Source organism: Camelus dromedarius, chromosome 30 (genome assembly GCF_036321535.1).
Source record: "Camelus dromedarius isolate mCamDro1 chromosome 30, mCamDro1.pat, whole genome shotgun sequence".
NCBI classification, from domain to species: Eukaryota; Metazoa; Chordata; class Mammalia; order Artiodactyla; family Camelidae; genus Camelus; species Camelus dromedarius.
Genome location: NC_087465.1, coordinates 4,656,331 through 4,679,563, shown reverse-complemented (window position 1 = coordinate 4,679,563; position 23,233 = coordinate 4,656,331). Strand labels below are relative to the sequence as shown.

Here is a 23,233-nt window from a genome sequence, read left to right as displayed (position 1 = left end):
TAAGGCTGCGGCTCTCCTAGGAGGATTCTCAAAGCCTCTGCTTCATATTACTAAAAATCAAAATTCAAATGAAGACGTTTTAAAGGTTTGATTGACTTTATTGAATGATTCACAAATGAGCAGCGTCCAGTCTAGCGAGCAGAAAGGAGCCCCTAGGACCTGTTCAAACTGAAATACTACTTTCTATAGGCAGAGGAGGGTGAGAACAAGGAAGTCATACCTGGAAAAACAGTGGGCTGTTTATGGCAAAGTCACTGTCCTTTAGAGGGTGGGCGGCGGTTCATCAGACAGATGACCTCATTAGTGCTGCCTGGATGATTCCTGAGTGACCGGTTTAGGATTCTAATTCTGCAATGGCAATCACGTCAAGCCAGGGTTTGGTGACGTGGGGCTCAGCACTGAGGGGCTCCATTTTGAGCCTACACTCTTGTTTTTAACAATACAGAAATATTTATGCAAAAGAAAATAAATTACTGAGTTTAAGTTTTCTAAAAAAAAGTGTTTCCCCAGTTTTCAGGCCTAGGTCATAGCTATAAATTCTAAAAAGCCCAAACTGTGAAGTATTAAGTATTAAGCTAAGACTATAGCCAGTTGTTAGTTCTAGGTCACACGAGCAATTTATATGTGCAGCACGTGCACACACACACACACACACACACACACACACACACGCACACACAGTTATACATACGCATTGGGGCTCCTCTACAAAATACTTGCAGTTAAAAGACACTTTAAAATTGGACGGTGGATTATAGTGTTTCTCAGCCTTTGTGATGTTGGACACATATTTGTTTGCATCAGTGATCAGGGGCAAAACGCTCAAGGGGAAAACATGGTACCCTTCCTTGACACCTGTTGTGATAAGGTTTTCAGAGACCCACTGTGGCAAACCATTGAGGAAAATCTGCACCTTCACTTTGGTGGGATAAAAACCGAAGTCAGTAAGGGGAAGTGGAAGTAACATTGCTACAACTCAGTTCCTTCTTTGCCCATCAAAAAAATACACGACAGGAAATGTTACTCACACTGAAAATATGCCATTAAGCCACGCAAATAAAACTGCAAATAAAGGAAATTTTGAAAACGACTTTCAGTGAGTTTCAGTGAAAACATTCTTTATTGGTCAGCAGACACAAACTTTTTGATTACATGTCATGCAAGACAATGACCTCACCATGGTGGTCTAGCTGCTTACTGTAACAATCTTTTCTGAGATGATTTAAATTTTAAAAGTTACAGTGACTGCAACAGTAAAAAGAATTCAGGAAAACTCTAGATGAAGCAAAACACTCTGCAGGACACAGGAAGGGACTGTCCATCCCTCTGGGTGTCTCATTCTCCCTCCTGGTGGAAGTCCTTTTTGGGAGACTACTCTATACAAAAACGGCAGTGTTTTTCTGTGCGTCTATAAGCAGTCCATCCAACTGATAAAAAAAAACCACAAGAATAAAATTTCACATAACTTTACAGGGTCTGGTTAATTTTCTTCTCCTTTTTGTTAATCCAAAACTGGGCGATGACCTCTTATTTTAAATGTTAATTTGTTTCAGCAGATTATTTCCCTAGGAACAGGACCTTCCTTCTTGAAAATGTAGTTTTATCCCTGGAAATCTTTTTGAACAGAAGCTGACTTTTTGAACTTTTACTCCTGTCTTCTCCTAGTTGTCAATCAGTGGAAAGAAACAGGGCTTCCTATTCTGAGAAGACTCAGGAATATTCTTCTTACTCTATATTAGGGCACTGAGAAAGTTTTCTCTGTGGTGGTGAGATGGCACCTCGGTCATGTGGCAGCTCTGGTGGCACCCCTACCGCCCAAGCCCCCGGCTCCTTGAAGAGATCAGAGCCCCCAGAGAAGGGAGGTCCACATCTCCCCTTGGCACTGCAAGTCAACTGGCAGTGAGCAGACTTTTCCAGTCGCCTGGAAATGGGTGCTGCTGCAACAAATGCCTAAAACGCAGAAGTGGCTCTGGAACTGGGCAGTGGGGAGAGGTTGGAAGACTCTTCCAGGAGCAAGACGAGAGAGCCAAGATTGCCTCGAATACTGTTAGTAGTAATGTCCGGGCGTTAACGCGGGCGCGGGCTCCGAGGGGCGGGGCACAGGAGGGAAGAGCTCAGCTGCTGGGCAGACACGGTCGGTGGACGTGAGGACGCTAAAGGTGCCCCCGCGAGGGCTCAGCAGGAGGTGAGCAACACGGTGTCGGAATCTGGAGGAAGAGTCCAGTGAGAACAGTGGCAGAAAGCTTAGCTGAGCTGTGTCTGCGGCCGTGTGGAAAGCAAATGGCGGAGCGAGACACTTAAGATATGTAACTGAAGAGATTTCCAAGCAAGGTGTGGAAGGTGCAGCCTGCTGACTTCTTCCTGGTTACAGGCAAATTGAAGGACTGTTTAAAAAACAAAAAACAGGATCTGATGACTTGGAAATTCTTAGCTTACCTAAATGGCAAAAGACGTTAAAATGAAGAGATTCACTATCAGGAGGGCCTGCTCCAGGGAAACAGAGTGCGGCCCTCCAACCGCTGCCAACACCCGAGAAACAAAAGGTCTGAGAATTCAGTCCCATAGAAGGCTTTTTGGAGAGATTAAGGGTGTGGCTCACAGATCCCCTCAGTCATCTCAGAAAAAGCCAAAAATAGAGCCGGATGATCTAGGAAAGCTCTGTGGAGGAGCCTCTGGTCTAACAAAGGGGAGAATCTCTGTAACACACACAGCAGATCCACAAGTTTCTCGAGGGCGTTGACAGCAGCAGCCACTGTCGTTTAAAACCAAAAGGGAGAGATGGTGAGAAGTGAAAGTAGATGGCTGGGCCTCCCACAATTCCACAGGCAAGACATACGCTGATGAAACTCTGCAGCTGCAAACACGTGCTATCTTTCGTGAGAAAGAAGAGAACTCTGAGAGAAAGCCACGAGCCGAGAGGCTGCTGCTGGGAGCCACAGAGGACCCTTCACTCCCGGGCCTTGGAATCTGACAGCAGGTCCCTCGCTGGACTTCTAAATTGCTCAGCACTGGTGGCTCTTTTTTTTTTTTTTTTCTTAAGCAAGACTGTAACTGCTATTCTATGCCTTTCCTACCATTGTATGTGGGAGCAGATGCGCGGTTTTCTAGGTTCCCAGGTGCACAGATCAGAGAAACTGTGTCCCAGGGATCATACCCAGATCCCCCTCTTACTTGATTCAGACGATTTAAATGAGATTTGGGACTTCCGCGCTGGTGAGATTCAGGTAGGATTTTGCACCTCAAGTTGACGCTCTGATGGGCTGAGACTTTCGAGCACCCCTGGATGGGGTGACTTTTACTTGGAATGTGAATCTCCGGGACAGGAGTGGACTGTGGTAGACAGAATGGCCCCCCAGATGTTCACGTTCTAATCCTTAAACCAATCAACTTGTTATCTTACATGGTAAAAGAGATTTAGCAGGTGTGATTACGTTCAGCATTTTGAGATGAGATTAACCCAGATTATCTAGGTAAACCAAATGTAATCACTAGGGTCCTTCTAAGAAGATAGCAGATGAATCACAGCTGGTGTAAAAGACTTCAGGACAAGCAGAGGTTGGAGGGACACGGCCGCGGTGACAGGATGCCAGCAGCCTCGACAGGCTGGAAGAGGCGAAGAACAGGTTCACCCCCAGGGCCCCCAGAAGGAGCCTGTGACACATCAACTTACACAGCAAAAGGGGCTTTACGGGATTGGTTAAGGTTACTACAGACCTTAAGATGAGGAGATAATCCTACATTATCTGGCAGATCTAATCTAATCACATGAGTCCTTAAAAGCAGAGAATCTTCCCTGGCTGTTGACAGAGGGAGGTGATGATGGCGAAGAGTCAGAGACCCAATGCTGCCAGCTTTGAGGATGGAAGAGGGGCCCACAGGCCAAGGGACGCAGGGGGCCTCTAGGAGCTGGAAGGCAAGGCAATGCTTCTGCCCCGGAGCCTCCCGAAAGGGATGCAGCCCTGCCGACACTGACGCAAGGCCCACGTGGGACGTGTAGCCTACAGAAGTAAGAAACCTGCACTATTTTAAGCCACTAAATTTGTAGTAATTTGTTACCGCAGTAAGAGAAGACTGACCAGGAGCAGTGCCCAAAGACGCAAGGTGGCCAGGAAGAAGACGGGCTTCTCTCAGTCCGTCTGGAGCCCCGCACTGCGGAGGCCCCCGGCTTCAGCAGAAGTGCACGTTCACACTGGGGACCCTTCAGGTCCAGTCCCGCTGACAGAATTTACATCTCTGTTTCTGAACTCGTTTTGTCCTGGCGTAGAGTATATTCTGGGTTGAACACTTAGAACAGTGCTTAGTATTCAGTGGGTCCCCTAGTGGGTCCCATGTGTTGAATGAATAAACGAAGGTGATCAAGGCAGGCTGAGAGGGACTGTAACCACTCCACTCTGCAGTGCTTTTACCACATCTTCTCAAGAACTGCTGACCCTGTGTCTTTGTTTCAAGTTTATGATGGTCACAGTTCTGCAAAATACCAGGCTAAACTGTATTTTCTGACATGAGGAATGCAGCTAAATCAGCAAGTAAAAAGGATGTGTAAAATCTTCATAGGAGAAGTAATTATTGTATGATCAAAGTATTTCAAAATCCGATTTTGGATATTTTTCAGTATACATTACAGAAAAATTTTCAAATTATTTTGTCAGAAGATTTCTGAATGGCTGTTAATCAAGGCAGCATTAAGAAACTTTAGTGCAAATTTTATCAACTGCATTTATCAGAATGGGGTTTTGTTCATTTTCTCTGCAAACAAACGCTGTGACATTAATTCTGAGCACGGAACAAACTGATTTGCCTGAATATTTAAAAGCTATCACCAGAAGCCAGCCCTTGTAATGAAAACCTCAAACATTTTTATCTTTGAGATCTATTCTGAGCCCAAATTCGTCAATACCAAAGCTGGAAGAAAGGGTAAGAATAAACCCCAAATTTATCTGTATAAATAATAAAAATAATTTTTTTTTGCTCTGAGTGTCTTCCTCACTGACACAGCGCGCCATCCGACCGACGCGCCACCGCGGGGATGGGAGCAGCGCTACTTCAGTTGCTGGAGGACCACAGTGTTGAGAATGTCTGCTTCTTGTAGTGTCAGGTTTTCATCTGCTAGCTCTCTGTTTGGAAACGAAGTCACGAGAGTAAAGTCAAGGGTTGCAAATTCAGGACGGGACTGTACAATAAAGTCCCGGACATCCAGGATCCTGAAGAAGTAAGATAAAAATAATGTGTGATACGGGAGTGTTAACTGTCTTGGAAGCTTTTAGCTAAAACTAGATAATAATAATAAAATCGCACAATTCTAACTAATCCTTATTTAAATGTGTTGTAACTTTCTTTAATGGATGGATTTATCTTGACTTGCAGATAATACATGAGGATTAATTTTGGAGCGTCCCTAACGGTTCCTTTCACTGTAAACAGATACAATCTTTAAGGTAAGTTATGCATAAAAAATTAATGTCAACAATGTTACTACCGTGAAGGTGCAGGTACTGTTTTTTTTCAGAGTATGAAATATCTTAGCAGCACATGACCCAGAAAAAGGTACGTTGGATTGGTCTGTGTCAACATGAGTCTATAACTATGAAAAGTGTAAGTTATAAGAATAATTTAAAAAAATTACTTTTGCACATACATAGAAACTCAGCTAAGATCATAAACATTACCTCTTAGAGGGATACAATGAACAAATAATATCTTACAAGCACAACAAATGTACAAACGTTAAAATTATGTTTAAAATCATTTATTTGAAGTACTTGACAAGAACACAATAAACTTTACACTATAAATTTATATTATAAAGAGTCTGCCATGTAGGAAGTTAATCCCAATCAGGGTTACCATTAGTTTTTAAACGAGTCAAGTGCAAATAAGGCTTTACTAGAGTAAACCTAGTCTGCTTCAGCTTCCCGTGGCGTTAGCACAACAGTGCGGAGCTGCAGCTTCTAACAGCTCTACTTCTGCGTGGTGTCTGGTCTGCATTAGGATTTGGACCGTTTAAAGAGGATGTTTAAACACTAAGTGTTTCACTTCTTACACACAGCTGTCATCCTTTTAAAGTTTTTGCCTTCTGTCAAGAACTACCTTCAAAAGTAAATCTAAAGAATTTCATATTCTTCATGACTCCAGCCGCACACGGTTTCACACAGACAAGTAACCACAAGCGTACCTGTGTGTGCTATTGAATCTTTGTATCAGACGGCTCCCATCTGCTAGCCTGACCTGAATTTTCGTCGTTGGCACTGAATCATCGATGAGGACAACTGCGTTCAATAGTGGCTTCTCCTCCTCTTCTGGGGAGGAAGGCGTACTGACTATTTCGGGCGTAAGGCTAAGAAGGAAGAGTTAAAGAATCAGAACATAAATCTGAAGACATAAGACGCATGATGAACTGAAGGCGGCAGACCCACCACTGGCCGTGCAGCTGGATCTCGAGTGCCCGTGCCTCCGGCTTCTGACCAGTGAGAACAGGGCTTCCCTGGAGTTTCCTCTACCTCTCCCAACCTCTTTCATTATGTGAAAATACTGGATCCTACGATTCTGATTTAGCTTACACGATCTCTTTTAAAGAGATCTGTACTCTGTATTCCTCCCTCCTTTATCCCTGTTTTCTACAATCAAACACCTTGACCAAAGCGGCTAATGATCATCACAGCACCACTGCCTCTTATCGGTCATTCTCCCCCAACGCTTTCTCTCTCTCTCTCTCTTTTTGCGGTCATTTTCTCTAGCTATCTGCCTGACAAAGAAAAAGGCTGGCCGTTGTAAGATACTATGATCAGATAATAAATCCTTATTTTCATGAGTTCAAATTGCCGATTATAATCACTGGGTCTTCTTGGCGATCTTCCCTTTAGGCAACCTTCTTCAATTTCAATTGTAGGTTTACTATACAGTTGACCCTTGAACATCATGAGTTTGAACTGGGCAGCTCCACGTACACGCGGATTTTCTTCCATAGCAAATGCCAGAGCACTACACGATCTGCGGCTGGTTGACTCCGAGATGGGGAATCGTGGGTACAGAGAGCCAATTATAAGCTACAAAGAGGAGTTCCAACTGCTTGGAGGGTCAGTTCCCCAGCCCCTATGTTGTTCAAGGGTCAACTGTCCTTCTACTAACAAAGACGTGCATTCTAACATTAATGCTTGGTCACAAACTTAAATAATAGAGAAAGAATATGTATAAAGCAAAGAGATGACTGGGCATTTTATCTGTGTTTTAATTAAAAATCATAATCTGAATAAATATTAAGTAAAAATAAGAAGTGCTAGCAAATATTGAAAAAAAAAATCCAGGGGTCATACTAAAATCCAAAGGAGGGAAAAAACAGAACCCAGGAGAAGCCTGGCTGTGTTGGTAGTAGAGAGAGACAAAGGAGAAAGTTTCCAAGCAGCCCTGGGCTTGGGCACTAGAGGATCTGGGTCCTAAAAAAAAGCCAGGTCAACACATGTTCTGTATTCTCCACGTCTCAGAAATCAGTCTCTAGCTGCAGAAAATGATACAGAAAGGGAGACCTGAGACATCAAAGACAAGCGTAAAGAACTGATAACACGGAATTCTTTCCCACGTTGAGAAACAAGAAGGCAAGAGGGAACAGAGTGCACAAGCCAACAGAAAGGAGCTCGGAATGGAAGGAATCACATGAAAAGGAACAAAGGAGGCACAGAAGGTAGGTACCTTGGGAAACACAGCCAGTGCCACCATTCAACACGCCACCTGCAGTGACGTGTGGACAAGCAGAGGGCCACGTGCACCAGCCTACTTCACAAGGTTTATGAAGAGTCAGCCATGGCTACTACAAAGAAGCCCCTCTGTATGTTATACCAAGCAGACTGGCTTCTAAATGTGCTTGGCCGAGTCCTAGGGTTCTTTGGAAATGTCTGAGACGATCCTCTCTTCCTACAAATGAAGGAGCTCAGGCTCTCTATGTGTTACCATAACTTGAAGAGTTTGCCTGCTTAAAATATATCGAAAACAACCAACTTCAGCATATTGCTTTTGCTGCAGGAACTTAATAATTACTCACGGCAGACAGGCATGCTTACAGCTGTGAGCTAAGAAACCTACTGCTGCACCTAATCAACAACCCTCTATAGCTTCCCCCTCTGAACCCAGCAGTCGCCATCAGAGAGGGCAGGACGGCACAGCACCGGAGAGCACAGACGCCGGGGCCAGGGGGCCTGGCTGACTCGCACACCCGCCCACCTCCCGGCTCAGCCGCCCTGGCTCGTGACTGCAGCTGCAAGCGGAGCACTGACAGCAACTGTGCAGGCAGCTGCTGTGAAGACCGAACGAGTTAGAGCGTGTGAAAGTGCCACCTCAGCGCCAGCTACTAATACTACCCCCAGACCCGCACGTCCAATTCCAGCAGCAAGGTCTTCACAGCCCATTCTTTAGTTCTTACTTTCTAGGCTACTTTGCTTTTCTTATTTTCAAAGAAAATTCACGTTGAACAACGACAAGTATTTTCCTCATTTTAGGATTTTACCTCCCAAGTTTTTGCCCCTCTCCACTGAAAGCCTTGAACCTCAGTCGAGGTCTGATGTACTCTTGGTCCTGGTGGTCCTCCATGTCCAAATTCACGTGGCCTCCGTGAACCAGGCGCTGAAGCTCCACGGGAATCTCTCTTAAAAACGGAAGGAGGTTTTATTGTTTTGAAAAATGAGCCCACACTGTTGAGACTGCTGGGTGGCTAAGCTGTGAGACTGAAAACAGCAATTTTTGCTTAATTTATAATTTAAAAATTTCTGTGACGCCTGAGTAGCCCCTGCAGGTATTTCTCCCTTAGAGCCACATCACACTATCCGCAGTGATTCTCCACGAGGGGCTCCCAGCGTCCCGGCGAACCTGGAGCCCTTCTGACGTTTAGGAAGACGAACCGCAAGACGGCAGCTCAGCCCGAAGTCAGCACTAGGAAATTCCTATGCGGGCAGAGCAATTAATGCACAAACTGACTCCTAAATTCCTGCTGGAAGTTGGGAATTTGACTGTCGTGTGATTTGTGAGTGTTGCCCTCCTTCGCAGTCTGCACCAGGGTGGGAGATGCTCAAGCCAGGGGGACCACCCTGCACGAGGAAAACCTGGCTCAACTTCCAGGGAACCACTGAGGGCCCTGCCAGAGGTTCCCACGGAAGACCACGCTGTTTATAACATCTGAGGCTGAAACTTAAGGCTTAGGCTCTGTCTTACACATAAGCAAATGTTGTTATTTATTCTTTTAATATTGTATTAATATGCTTTGAAATTTTCAGGAACTCATCTGCCATAAACTGAAGGAAGACTGCACTTTGTTTTGTTTGGAACTTTACCAAGTCCTGGACTGCAATGCCACTTACAGTAATTAAGCTGCCAACTGCCCACACCTCATTATTCTGTTTGTGTGTTTGTCACATCAACATGAGAAGTGCTGGACTGCACTTGGTGTGAACTATCCGACTGCTTCATTACGTCATCTGGCGTGGTCATACCTGGGCATTTACAAATTGAAATATGTGTAATTTTGTGGTAAATTATCTTCCTTTTATTTCATCATTTTTAAAATAAATTTTGTATGAATTTTTTGGAAATAATATGCATAGACAGATTATATTATCTATAAATTCTTCTTTGAGGATAGTGAAGACTGTGTTACAAAATGTTTCTTGTAACCAGGGGACAATGATTATACAGCTGACAACCACTGTGTGACATCAATCATTTTTTTCAAGGAGTCTTTACTAAAACTGTTCTCGATGATAATTTGTAGTTGAGGGTGTGGTATAGCTCAAATAAAAAAGTTCTTTTGGGGTGGGTAATAGCTCAGTGGTAGAGTGTATGCTTAACATGCACAAGGTCCTGGGTTCAATCCCCAGTACATCCATTAGAAAAAAAAAAAAACCTATACTTTAATAAATAAAAGTTAAAAAAAACTCCTTTAGCATACCATGTTTGAACATTAGCTTACAAAGCTTGTCAAATATTTTCATTTAGTAGCAAATTAGTTTTGATCTGTATTATAGCACATTCGCCACCAATATGTTTTTTTCTTCTACCACCTTGAAGTAGGCATCAATTTCAACAGTAACACTGACCTTCTCCTGGCAGATGGACTCTCCCCCTACCCTGGCCCCCGGCTCTCCCAGTGACCCTGCAGGCTCCCAAGTCCACATCCTTGTATTGATCCTTGTACTTATCACCACCACTGCCTCCCAGGACACCCTCCCACCTGTCGTCATGACTTCCGCATCTGCTTACATTTCTTGCCTTTCTTTGGTTTTCTGACATTATCCTTGTAAAATTCAAACTCAAAATCCATGCTAGTTAGTGTTCTAAAATGCCTTTCCTTTACAGTTCCTTGACTCCCTCAACTCCGATGAGTTTCAGCTCCACTCCACTTCAGCCCCTCTCCCTGGACGGACTTCATCACTTGGAAAAGCCCCGCCTTCAGCTCCTGGATGGAGTATACCTCCTGCTCCAGTTCCTTCACTGCTGTGTGAGCCTCTCAGTTCTCACCAACCCAGTGTCTTCACTTGTATTTCTACTAAGGGGTGATCACACTGGCAGCTAGTGAAAGCAGAAGGCAGTAAAGTTTTTATAAAAACACAGCAAAATCATTTGATTCTTCGTCCTTTACAAAAGGGCTGGTGAATTACAATGGTCTTTAGATGGGTCAGAGCACTGTTCAGTCTGGTTTACTTTCACAAATTATAACCTCAAACTAACATTCTGAAATCTTCTGCCAGCAGTAATGCCACTTTATTTCTAATATAAGTGGCTGAATTTGAGGCCCACGTGCAATGAGAGTTACCCTGTCCGCGGTAAGCAGGGCAGTGGCTTAGCGGACGGGCAGCTTCCTGCTGATCAGCTCACTTACTTGCTACATCACGGTGCTTATTCTCAGGATTGGGACCACAGCTTCACCAGATTTTAAAAGGGACCAATGTCTGCTGCTCCTCCCGCACCACGTTAAGAACCAGTGACTTACAGATACATAAAGGATTTATATACATAAAAATATACACATATATACTTTCATACGTATAAATACATATACATGTAAAATACCCTTTATACACGTAAAAACACCCTTCCCCCAGCAACCACTTACATAACATATTCCAGTAACCAATTAAAAACCCACGGAATACTACTGAATGGCGGTCTGTTTGTTTTTAAAAAAAGTCTCGCCCTCAGCAACAAACAGAATACAAATAATACACCTTACCCTCTCTTAACAGACTCCAGAAACTGAGCATTTGTTGGGTCACTGTAAGGTCTCAATTCTCCGTCGTCTAAACTGAAACCATTGCTCCACAGCTTAAGCAAAACCTGAACCTTTCCAGACAGGAAGAAGAGAAACATAAGCACCCGTCTGCGTTAAACAATTTCAATTTTCAAACATGATATTTACAATTTACTTTATTTAAAATATGGAGTTACCGGTAGTTTTCCTTACGCAGCTAAAATAAAGACATAAGTGAAACTACGTGTGTCTACTTAGCAGCTCTGTATTTAGCTTAACAAACTGACGATGGCTGAAACAGCAAAGGTCCCACTGCAGGACCCTGGCCTTGAAGTACAATTACTTCCGGTTCACTGAGAAAAACAGTCACACGAGCACCCAGCTGCCACTGCACACCCGCCTTCCCTGTCACCCATGCCCAGGTTCCTCTCAGCTGCAGAGCTCAAACACTCACGGCACGGGGCAGGACAGGATCTCCAGGGGCCCTCAAGGCTAAACTATACATGTTTAAAATGAAATGACGACCCCATTATTTCAAAAGGCAGAAACAAAGAATGACTTTAGGCGTTTCTATCTTTATAACTCAGCTAATTCTGTACCGTGACAGTATGCCATTTGTAATAATTATTATAACACACACGTAGGCTCGTTTGACAATGAGTCTTATGTTCTTTGAACCAACAGTTGTGCATCTCTAAGTGCAAGGCACAACCGAGATGCAAAACACAAAATCTGAGCCTGATGCTTAGATACCAGCCCCTAGCTCATGCTTTGAAAAATAACAGAACAAAAGGAGATTCTATTTATATTCTCAATTTTAAATTTTATAAAACACAGTAGTAACTAGAGGCAAAACCCTACAACTTTCCATTTTCATTACTGTACCTACATCTTGCAACTGATTTTCTCCATAGATGTATTCAGACCGGTTACAAAAGGAGTTACCCAATCTGTAGCCTCCACCTGTAAAAGACTAAAATACACAGCAAATGAGCTAAAAACTCACTAAGGCTTATTAAGCAAAATGTTATGATAATGTGTGCTATACCTATATTTTAAAATGAGATCAGCTGTAATTAGCCAAACTGGTTTATACTTTCCAGGACATTTTTATATTAAAATAAAGGTCTTATGTTACAGAGAATTGTACTCTAGTAAGAAATTATGTTTCTTCCCACCAAAACATTAATGACTCAGAAGCTGAAATAACTTAGGCCAATCTTAAAGTAAGAAATACATTTATACACTGAAATACTATTTTCAAGTAGAAACAGACTTTAGAAAAACACCACTAAGATTTTGACAAATCTTATAATAAAAATTGTAATTCTTGAATCATATTTCACAAAGCAAATAAAAGTTTCATAGAGAAAGGAAGGATTTTACAAGCGAGTATAAAGTACCCTGAAGGAAAGTGCTACACACACGGTTGTATAAGCTTGGGGTGGGTTACAGCTCAGTGGGAGAGCGCGTGCTTAGCATGCACAAGGTCCTAGGTTCAGTCCCCAGCACCTCCATTAAAAAAATGAATAAATAAATAAATAAGTTGCTCTGATTACTGTAATAAATCAACCAGGCTGTACTTCTGTTACACCGATCACAAGCTCTTCATTTTTTCAGGTAAGACAGCTTATGGGGTAAAAATGCCATTCCTTTTAATCACCGTTCATACCATTAACGAGATTTTAATCATCATATTGCTCTCCTTTCTATAGACTGAATTATATCAATTCCACATTTTTCTCACAGAATCAGAGAACTTGCAAGAACCAAAATTACCTTAGACTTCACTGAAAGAAACTTTCAAACAAAATGAAAACTAAAATTTATGTTTTATTTTAAAAATTGGTCCTCAGCAGTGGAGATCCGTCACAGTTACCAGACAGGCTTCCTAGGCACCCTGGAGACCCACTGAATACCTACCACGACGCCTGAGGCCAGGTGGCAGTTTAGAAAACCTCCCCACGTGACTGTGATGAGGGAACTCAGGTCGGGAAACAGTAATTGTAAGAATATGTAATTATACACAAAAGGACACTTGAAGTCTTCTTCACTGTACCAGTACTATGTCAGTGGATATGGTTATAAAAGCTCTATAAAAGTTTTACAGAAATTTAAGGCGACACAAAAACAGTTCAAAAGAGAAGAGAGCTTTTTCAACATACAATGGGGGAGCAACTGGACATCCAAAAGGAGAATAATGAGCCTCGATGTAAACTTTATGGAAAATTAACTCAAAATGAATCATAAGTTTAAATGTAAAATGTAACACTATAAAATCTTCTAGATAACATGGAAGAAAATCTTCGGGGCCTACAGTTAGATGAACAGTTCTCAGATGAGACACCAAAAGCATAATAACCCATAAAAGAAAAAAAAAAAAAAGGATAAACTGACAAGCCCCGGAAAGAGGATGAAAAGACAAGCTACAGTCTGGGAGGAAACATTTGAAACCATGCATCTGACAGAGGACTCATACCTATTAAAACAAGCACAGAACTCTCAAAAGTCAACAGTAATGAAACAAACAATCCAATTTGAAAATGGGCAAAAGTCTGAAGAGGAAAATAAAGATCACGGCAAATAAGCACATGGAAAGACATTCAATATGACTAGCCATTAGGAAAATGAAAATTGACCTGATTAGCCATTAAGGAAATGCAAATCAAAACCACAGTGAGTTAGCACTACACACCCATCAGGACAGATAAAATTAAAAACAGTGACATTACCAACGCCAGCAAGGATGTGGAGAAACTGCTCTCATACACGGTGAAACACAGCTTAGCATTTTCTTGAAAAACTAAACATATACATGCCATACGACCCAGCAACGGCAAGCCTGGGCATTCATCTCAGAGTAATAAAAACTGGTATATGTACAAAAGCACAATTGCTCACAGCAGCTCTATTTCCAATAGCCCCAAACAGGAAACACTTAAAATGTCCCTCAACAAGCCAATAGTTAACAAATTGTGGTACATCCACACCAGGAGTGTTACTCAGGAGTGAAAAAGAACGATCTATTGAGACACTCAGTGACTTTCAGGATCTCGAGGGCGTTAGCAAGGTGAACAGAAGCTACTTCCAAAAGGTCACATACTGCGTAATTCCATTTGTGTAACCATCTCAGTATCACAAAGTGACAGGGATGAAGAACAGAATAGTGGGGGCCAGAGGTCAGAGATGGTGGGGGAGAGGGCAGTGGGTGGGACTACAAAGGGGTACCCCAAGAGGGAGACCTCTGTGATGGTGAAACAGCATGTACACTGAGCTGGTAACTACACAAATCTACACACGTGATAAAGTGACCCAGAACTACATACACGCCCTGTACCAGCATAAATCTCCTGGTTTTGCCACTGAACTATAACACTGGGGGAAACTGCGTGAAGGGTGAACAAGGTCTCTCTGTATGCTTTTTGCAAATTTCTGTGAATCTATAGTTATTTCAAAATAAAATGGTAATCAGAGAAGTTTTATAGAAATGTAAGAAACTGCTTCAACTTTCAACCTTTAATACAAAATCTATAGGCTTATAAAAATAAAGCAAATATTTGAATCAAAAATATAAAGTTAGAAAAACAACGTTTGCAAATGATATAAAAATCAATAGGAGATCAAACATATAAACAGCATGCTCGAGTTTTGAAATTCAGCACTTACCTTAGATTTGTCATCACCTGAAGCCCTCGTGGCTTCGTTCAGAGGGACGGCCCCATGTTCCCTTGCCTCTTTGAAAAGTTCATTCACAATTTTCCCAGTTGAAGGTCGGACTATGTGTAATCCACTGTATTCATGTTCACCTGAACAGAACCTTTAAACAGTACAGTTCATGAATAAAAACAGAATACAAACATAAACTACTTTAAAGCAAAAAACTACCGAGTCTTAGGAAAAGATTTTTTTTTTTAATTTAAAAAGAGCCATTTCTATGACCTCTCTGGAAATATCTAATTTTAAAAACAGGATTAAGGAATTCAGTAGCAAATAGTTCATAAATGTGTTTTCACGACGTCTGCTGGCAGCTGGTGCAGCCTCTCTTGTGAGAACGAGCCTGTTTCTCCCTCCCTCACCCGTGACTGCTTCTCACAAGTATCCTTACAGCTCGCGGTGGGGACCGCCCTGCTGAGGCCCAGAGGCTAAGTCTCTTCCCCCGCGGAACCCACACTCAGGAGGACCTGGTTAGGGAAGAGACTGCAAGATTTCGATAGTGCAACATCTAAATTAGACCACGGGGCTACTTCACACTTCAGAGATTTTTGGATCGGAAAATTAACCCCCCGTGTTAAAGGTAAATAATTTAAACCACAGTTTTTTTTTTTATTGTATTAACTATGTAGTGAATGATTTCTACTCTTTTTGCTATTTCATAAAGGTCCCAGGGAACATAAAAATTCCCTTTACATAAAATTAGGACCTCATTGTATCTTTCAAGACTTTTTTCCAATCAAGGATATCAGAAAACATAACCAATGACACGTCAACATGGAGACTTCCAGAATAAGATGACAGTTGAAGCTCATATGCCTAACTACCTATACCCTCCAACCCAGTTCCACATCTGCACTGAAATGACTCACACAACAAGACCAACAGGGAGAATCCTATCAGCCCTAGAGACTAGCCAGGGGCAGAAGTCACCTTCAGGACTTTCCCCAAATCAGTACATGCAAAACCCAACAGGAAAGGGAAGGGCAGCCTAGCCCTCCACTCACTGTAGTGGAAGAAAGATCCCGTGGTAGAGAACAAGGGACATGGCAGAACCCCCAACCAAGGCCAGCTCACAACTGCGGGGGGCGGGGCCCTGGGGAAGGACACCGAGGTTACCAGGGCAGGAGCCAAGGAAACCTTCCCGCCCAGCTGATACTCAGGGGGCCCAGTGCAGCACAACAAGGCCAACACGGCCACAGTTGCTTTTCAGAGGAGGCTCCGTGTTAGAGGGAGCTTGAAACAGATGCCTTCAATGGCAGCACTGAGGAAGGAAGGGAAAGGGGAGGGAGGCAGGGGAGAGGGGCAAGGAGGGGAAGGGGGAGGGGAGGGAAGGGTAAGCTTCCTGCTGCAGCTGCTCCTGTTGCAACCCCTTCCCTCCTGTCTCTTGTTCTTCATCCAGCAAAGGGGACAACTACACGGCTCCTTGTTCTTGGTCTTGCTGAGAAAGACCTCACAGAAAATTTGACATAGAAAAGATTTACTACCTTGTTTATGGTCAATGATTTTTATAACCTATGTAAGCAATCTTTGTCTACCTTAAGGTCATGAAGACACTCTATTTTCTTCTGGAGTTTTATTATTTTGATGGAGGTGCTGGGGACTGAACCCAGGACCTCATGCACTCTACCACTGAGCTATACCCTTCCCCACCAATATGTGTATTACATATTCGTACGTATGTATGTACAGATACACACACACGTATATATCAAGTAAGAATTAAATAAAAGGATAGGATATTCAAATAGTGCCATGATACCAACCTGCAGATTATAGAGGACAACTGTACCTTACAGTGGAGTGATGTGGTGGTCAGCACCTTAACCAAGTGAACATATCACCAATAGTGGGGCAACCTGAAATTATATGGCTCCTGATGTGATACAATTAATAGCAGACAATATCACTTACTAGTACTCTTGACAAATATGTTTACAAGAATCTAATCATGAGAAAAGAATGACCCTGAATGTGGGACATTTTACAAGACGTCTGGCCTAGGCTCTTCAAAGTCAATGTAATAAATTTTAGACTATAAAGATGAGCTAAGAGCAGACAACAAAGAAGTGGGAAGAATTCTCTGGATTTGGAGTCAAGACAGGCCTCATCAGTGGAATGTATGGCCCTTGGTTGGGCTCTAAGACATATCTGACTGTGGACTATGTATTAAATGACTTTATGCTATTAGTGCTCATTTTCTAAGGTGTGAGATGTTATTTGTTATAAAGGAGAGTGTCCTTCTTAGGGGATGGTGCAGGCTAGCGTATCTGGGGATGGAGTGCTATGATGACTGCAATTTACTTTCTTTCTCTATTTTTTGTATAAATATATAAATACATATTTATTGAAGTATAGTCAGTTTACAATGTTGTGTCAATTTCTGGTGCACAGCATAAAGCTTCAGTCAGACATGAACATACATACTGCAATTTACTTTCAAATAGTTGAGTAAAAGAGAGTGTGTGCATGAACGGGCTGCTGTAACACGTTAAGCACTGGGGAGTGTCGGTGCAGCAGATACAGCATATACTCACTGTCACAATCTTTTGGTTATCTATAGATTTGAGAAATTTGTAAAATTAAAAACTTGGAGTAAAAATTATAAAATCCTTTCTTTCTATTCAGGTCCAGAAAAATGTCATTTTTATCTCTCCCAAAGAAAGAAAGAATGTGTAGTAGTGACAAACATGAAAGAAAGAATTTCCAGTGAATTTTTCAATTTTTGGTAAAATAATAGACTTTCTGAGAATGATATATATTGGGAAAATTCAAGTTTCTCCTCACTAATGAGATTTGCAGTACTAAAAAAAACATTAATTAAAATATTCCTGGAAACCAGAAAACTCATGATAAGAAAATACACCTGGTTCTTACCTATTAAATCTTCAAGGCTGGTTCTTTTTATAATCCAGGAATTTTAACAAACACAAATACTATCTAGAAAATCACTTACTTGATGGGTCACCACCCAATGGGAGGACAGATTTCTGAAATTACAGATTCTTAAATGGAGGACAAAAGACACAGGGGCTCATGGGTGGGCTTTAAGAAACACACAAACCCTTAAAAATGACTGACAAAATTGTGCATATCTGTTGTTTTGTGGGAGACGGACTGTAGCTTTTGTCAGATCCTCAGTGAGTTCTGTGACTTAAAAAAGAACCACTGTGCCCAAGAAAAATACTACTCAGTATATAACCCTAGTCTACCAAAATATTAGGGATTTAAGATAACAATTTTCCCATGTTTCTTCTAGCTTTCTGACTATTACAGTTTTAGAAATAGTACACCTAAAATATTTATTTTAAGGAATTGTGGTTTAAAAAAATTCCCAAGGCCATTTAAAATAATTTGGGATTAGTGCACTAAAAAGAGATACAATTTAAAAAAAACAAAACAAAACTTACCTTTGAGGTGGTGTTCGTGGGCTTTTAAAGACTGTAGCTTTAGGTCTATCAGCTTTGGAAGCCTTGCATTTCACTTCATCTTCATATAATTCTGCCAAGGCCAACTATGAAATAACAGATTTGTCATACAGTATAAAGACCCTAGAAACAAACCCTTCCCCTCAATGCAAAGTTACGAGTAGAAAATCAGCTTGTATTTGAGCAGCAGATTTCTAATGAGAAGTAAAGGCTGTCGTTACAGATGACTCCGTTCCAGAACAAAACCACTGCATCTCTCATTTTATAAAACTAACCAAAATGCCAAATACAGTAGGATGAATTAAAGTTACAATAATTGTTTAATTATTTTTAATGAACTAGTCAAGTTTCAAAAACTGTATTTGGTAACAAATCATTTTCAAAGTTGGGCCTACAATTCTTGAAACTGTTTCACACTAGTGTCAGGTTGCTCTCATCAGATACCTTAAAACACTTCATTTAGCTGTTCTAGTTTTCAAAATCTGAGCACATAAAGAAATTCCAAAATTATTCTAATTAAAGGTTTACCAGACATATAAATTTCATCAAGTTTAGGAAAATGAGCTTCTAAAAAATAAAAGACAATGAATTATATACATACATTTTATATAACTTTTAGAAAGCAAAACTGCCAAATTATGCTTTATAGATATATGGCAGGATAGCCTCAAAATGAAATAAACATAGTTTTTGAAAATGGAATTTTAAAAAGTTATCCAAATGTTTCACTACTGTGTAAGTTATTTTGTTTCCACTTTTGACAGACTTGGACAAGAAGTCAAAAACTTTCCTTAATGCCCCTTGTGGCTATTCAATTAGAACTGGCATGACCATAATCTTTGGAAAAATCTTAAAAAAAAAAAAAGTCAAAAAAACTCCCTAAAAACCCAGATAAAGTGCTCCTTCTAGAAACATGAGAAATACGAAAATACCTCTAAGGGATTCTTTCCTCACTAGGAAAAGAAAAACAGGGAGTTGGGGCAAAGTTAATTCTCTGAAGACTCTATTAGTCAACAGATCTGAATAAACTCTGTCAATCAAATAATAATTTTCTTCTGTAAAAAATAGAGTAACTCAAACAATGTCTTTTGACTCCATAGAATATGGAATATATATTAACAAAACAGGAATATGGAGAAAATCACATGACTAGAGCAGGGATTCCACTTAGCTGAAAGGGGAAGATGAATGGTACTTTGAGGAACTAACGCCAGGATCCATCATATGACATAAGTTGGTAAGTAAATATATTAAAGAAAGTTCATTTCTATTATTTGACATAGCAGATGACACCACATCAGAAGAGGAAATGATCATTTAAACTTATCAAAATAAACTGATGTATTAGTCTAAACCAGTAGAAAACAACAACAAATGAGTTAGAACCCTGGGCTGGGGCCCGGCAACCTGTGCTTAAATGAGCCTTCCACATGATTTTCATGCACTTTAAAACTGAGAATCAATGATACAGAACCTTGCTCTCCAACAGGATTAAGGCACTGGTGGCAAGTTTAACAGCATCAGACACTCTTTCCTCTCTCCTAGAACTCCCTTTTTTGCCCCCTAACCCTAATAAGTACTGAAGTTGGCCCTAATTCTCCCCAACTCCATCCTACATGGAAATAAAGAATTGAAAACAGACCTTTTTCTTTTGATATTATTCTGGAGGAAAATTCGTATACATAAGTATACGATTAAATACCTTAACCATTAACTCGATGTGTGTGGACGGCCTCGGGGGCACCAGGAGAGACAAAGGGCTCTGAAAATGTTCAGAAATACTAATGAACATCAGGGGTTTTAGGGTTCATACTGTCAGTCCTGTCCCAAACTTTCCACTGAACATCCCCAATTTTGGAGGAAGAGAGCTAAGATCTATTCCTGGTTTGAGACCCAGGGGAAATTTCTATGGTTTGTGAGTCAGAGGCTCACTGTGCTGGGAGACTTCCTGGGAGATGACTACCCATCTTTTCCTCTAGTGGAGAATGAGGAAATCTCTCCTGGTTTAGATGCCAACAAGCCGTAGGTGGCATGGCAACTAAGGCCGTCGGTGGGGGTGGGGGTGGGGGTGTTTGCTTGTCCTAGTTAGTAATACATCACCCTTCTCCTCCATACTGCAAAAGACTCTTAGAGCAAGATGTCAGGAAAGTAAAAAGTACCTACTGAAACCAACTAACAGGGTAACTCTTAAAAGAGGCATGGCTAGATCAAACAAGATAATCCCCAAATAATCAATATTCAAGAAACCAGCTGGGGAGAAGAACATTATCCAATTCTTTTAAACCTTTGATCATATACTATTTCTTCAGACGTCATCTCTTTGGTTATTTTCAGGTTTCTATGCAACTTCTTCATATTCTTATTAAATTCTAAAGAAAACATTATCAATACTTAAGTGTATTTGATATACCAAATCGCAGTCATTAAAAAAACAATTATCTACCTAAACCCACCTAATAGAAAGTAGACAGGGGATAAAAGACACCCTTGTTTTCTAATTGATGGTGGAAAGGAAGGCATTCTGACAATTAGCAACATCTGTCACATCTCCAGCTATCAATCATATCTTACTCCACTGGATTAAGTCTAAATTTGTCAGGTATCAGGTGATCATTAACCAAGATGTTTTCCGTTTTCACATAAAAAGAAGAAATAGATTTAAATTAGAGAAAGGATATTAAGTTACATAGTTTTAACCCTAAAGGCATTAGAATGGACTACCCAGTGCAAATTATTTACTAAGCAGTACTGAGCCGGGATAATCTGGGACTGAACAGGGACTTTACAGACATTTATTTCAACCTTGACACCACCACCATCACCCTGAGTTTACACATAAAGACACTGAGGATCAGAGAGGTTAAGACATTTCCCCTATAGTCACACAACTACTATGTAGCAGGGCCAAGATGCAAACCGAAGTTGTTCTGACCGGAAATTCATTTTTTTCCCCAACAGCCCGTGCTGCCTCTTAGTGACAGTGGTCTTCAATAGAAAAGATGAGGTAGACGAGATCTTCCTGTTCCTTAATTCTGTTTATACTACTGAACTGACTTCTGAACACTGGAACTCTTCTACACTGAGTTCATCTACTAACCCGACACTAACCACTCCATCCTCCAAATCCATCATTTTATGCACTGCTTATCTTGGCATTTCAATCATATTCCATCTTCAAATATTATGCTAAATACATTCATATCTTATTTCTGCAAATAATACACAGAAATGCCTTTACACTTCTATACCCTTCAATAGTGTCCCAGCACCAACTGTGGACCTCATGCCCTATTTATTTCTACATTCTCAGAGCTTAGCAGTATGTTATGTGGCAGGTGGTCAATATGTTTGTTGAAAGAGGTAGAATGAAGGTATGACGATAAAGTAATAGAATTTTCCTACCAAGGCTTGTGGATTCAGTCTCATTTGTTTTTAGTCATACCTCTTTAAAGATGTTTAGTTGTTGAATTTTATCAAAGACCTTATAAAGAGACAGTGAAAAAAAACAAAACAAAACCTAAAACGAGTAATGTTAAGCATCTGACAGCAAGATTTGGTGCGCTCCTATTTACCTAACGTCAATGTCCTATAAAGTTTTATTTCCCGGTTTCTTATGGGCAGTAGTTTAGACAGTACCTGGTAACTAGGCTGTGCAGCCGTAGACGAAATACTTCTTAGTTCACCCCTTTAAAAGGGAAAAGCTACCTGATAAAAAGGAAGCCTTTTTATACCTAAGTAATCAAGCCAGAAACAGCATCCAAGACAAGAAAGCTCAGAGCAGCACACGCTATTACTTTCTCAGTGACCGCTGACTTCCCCACGACCACAGCAGGTGAGTCTCCTGACCGAAGCATCAACCCTCCACCGACCCCACCAAATGCCACTCTAAATCCAGCTGCGGCTTAAACTGCAAATGGAAAGGAGGGAGAACGAGGCGCGGGCTCCCGGGAGAGCCGGGCTCGGACACCTGTGTCCACCGACGCCGCCGTCGGGCGCGCCGCCCGGGGAGACCCGGGGCGCCGGAGTCCCAGCTCGGTCCCCAGGCGGGGTCCGGGGAAGGCTTGGCCGAGCCCTCAGGCGGCCCCGACACGCCCCCGGCCGCGCCGCCCCCGCCGCCGCGCCCCCGCCCCGGCCGCTCGCCGCACCTGCAGGTCCCGCGCGCTCGGGGGCCGCGGCCCCGCAGCCCTCGGCTCCGGGTCGCCCGCCTCGCCGCCGCCGCCGCCGCCGCCGCCCTCCGCCATCTTTCACCGGCTCCCGGCGCCACTGCCGACGCGCCTCCCGCGACTTCCGGGGCCGGTTGCCTGGCAACCGCGGGGCGGGGCGGTCCCTGCGCGGCCCGCCTCCCCCGCAGCCCGCGCCCTCCTTCCGGCGCCCGCCCACCTGCCTGGTCCCGCGCTTTCCTTCCAGGAAGTCGGGTTCGAGGAGAGTTTCCCTGTGCCCGACACCCGAGGGTGCTGGGGCGGCCCGGGAGGGCAGCACGGACTTGCGGGGTCTCGTAACCCAACAGTGAAAACGTCCTCTGGGTATTTCATCTGGTGAACGTTGCCACCTTACTTTTCCAGTGTCGGTCAGTTTCTCTCATTTCTCTCCCGAGGACTGAGTGGTACGTCGCCCCCAAAGCCTGAGTTGGCGTTGAGGATGAAGAACACCGTAAACGCTCTTTGCAATCAGAGCTAGAGGCTCCTTCGTTCGTCTGAAATTTGTTCAGACTCCTGCTTTATCCCGGGCACTTTTATGCCCCCGGATGCAAAGGTAAAAAGAAGTAGTCCCGGTCATTAAAAAACTCACAATCCAGTGGGGAAAAGAGAGATGTAAACAGATAATAAAATGCCACTTGCAGTAGAGCTTTGCAGGGAATGTTATGAGT

The 23,233-nt window shown here is 42.3% G+C and overlaps 1 protein-coding gene across 2 annotated transcripts; it reads right to left on the bottom strand.

The window, feature by feature from the left end:
- Positions 1 to 1,101: 1,101 nt before the first annotated feature.
- On the bottom strand, positions 1,102 to 22,607 carry UBXN2B (UBX domain protein 2B). 2 transcript variants are annotated; one of them, XM_031441380.2, is made up of 8 exons: positions 22,512 to 22,607; positions 18,349 to 18,452; positions 14,894 to 15,044; positions 12,117 to 12,200; positions 11,210 to 11,319; positions 8,495 to 8,632; positions 6,173 to 6,334; positions 1,102 to 5,201 (listed from the first exon to the last, which is right to left on the bottom strand). In XM_031441380.2, exons 1-8 carry the CDS (start codon positions 22,605 to 22,607, stop codon positions 5,039 to 5,041), a joined length of 1,008 nt encoding a protein of 335 aa, XP_031297240.2. In that variant the 3' UTR covers positions 1,102 to 5,038. The 2 variants fall into 2 exon arrangements, with proteins under 2 accessions (XP_031297240.2, XP_064336900.1); XM_064480830.1 differs by having other exon boundaries at positions 1,102 to 5,114.
- Between the last annotated feature and the right edge of the window lie 626 nt (positions 22,608 to 23,233).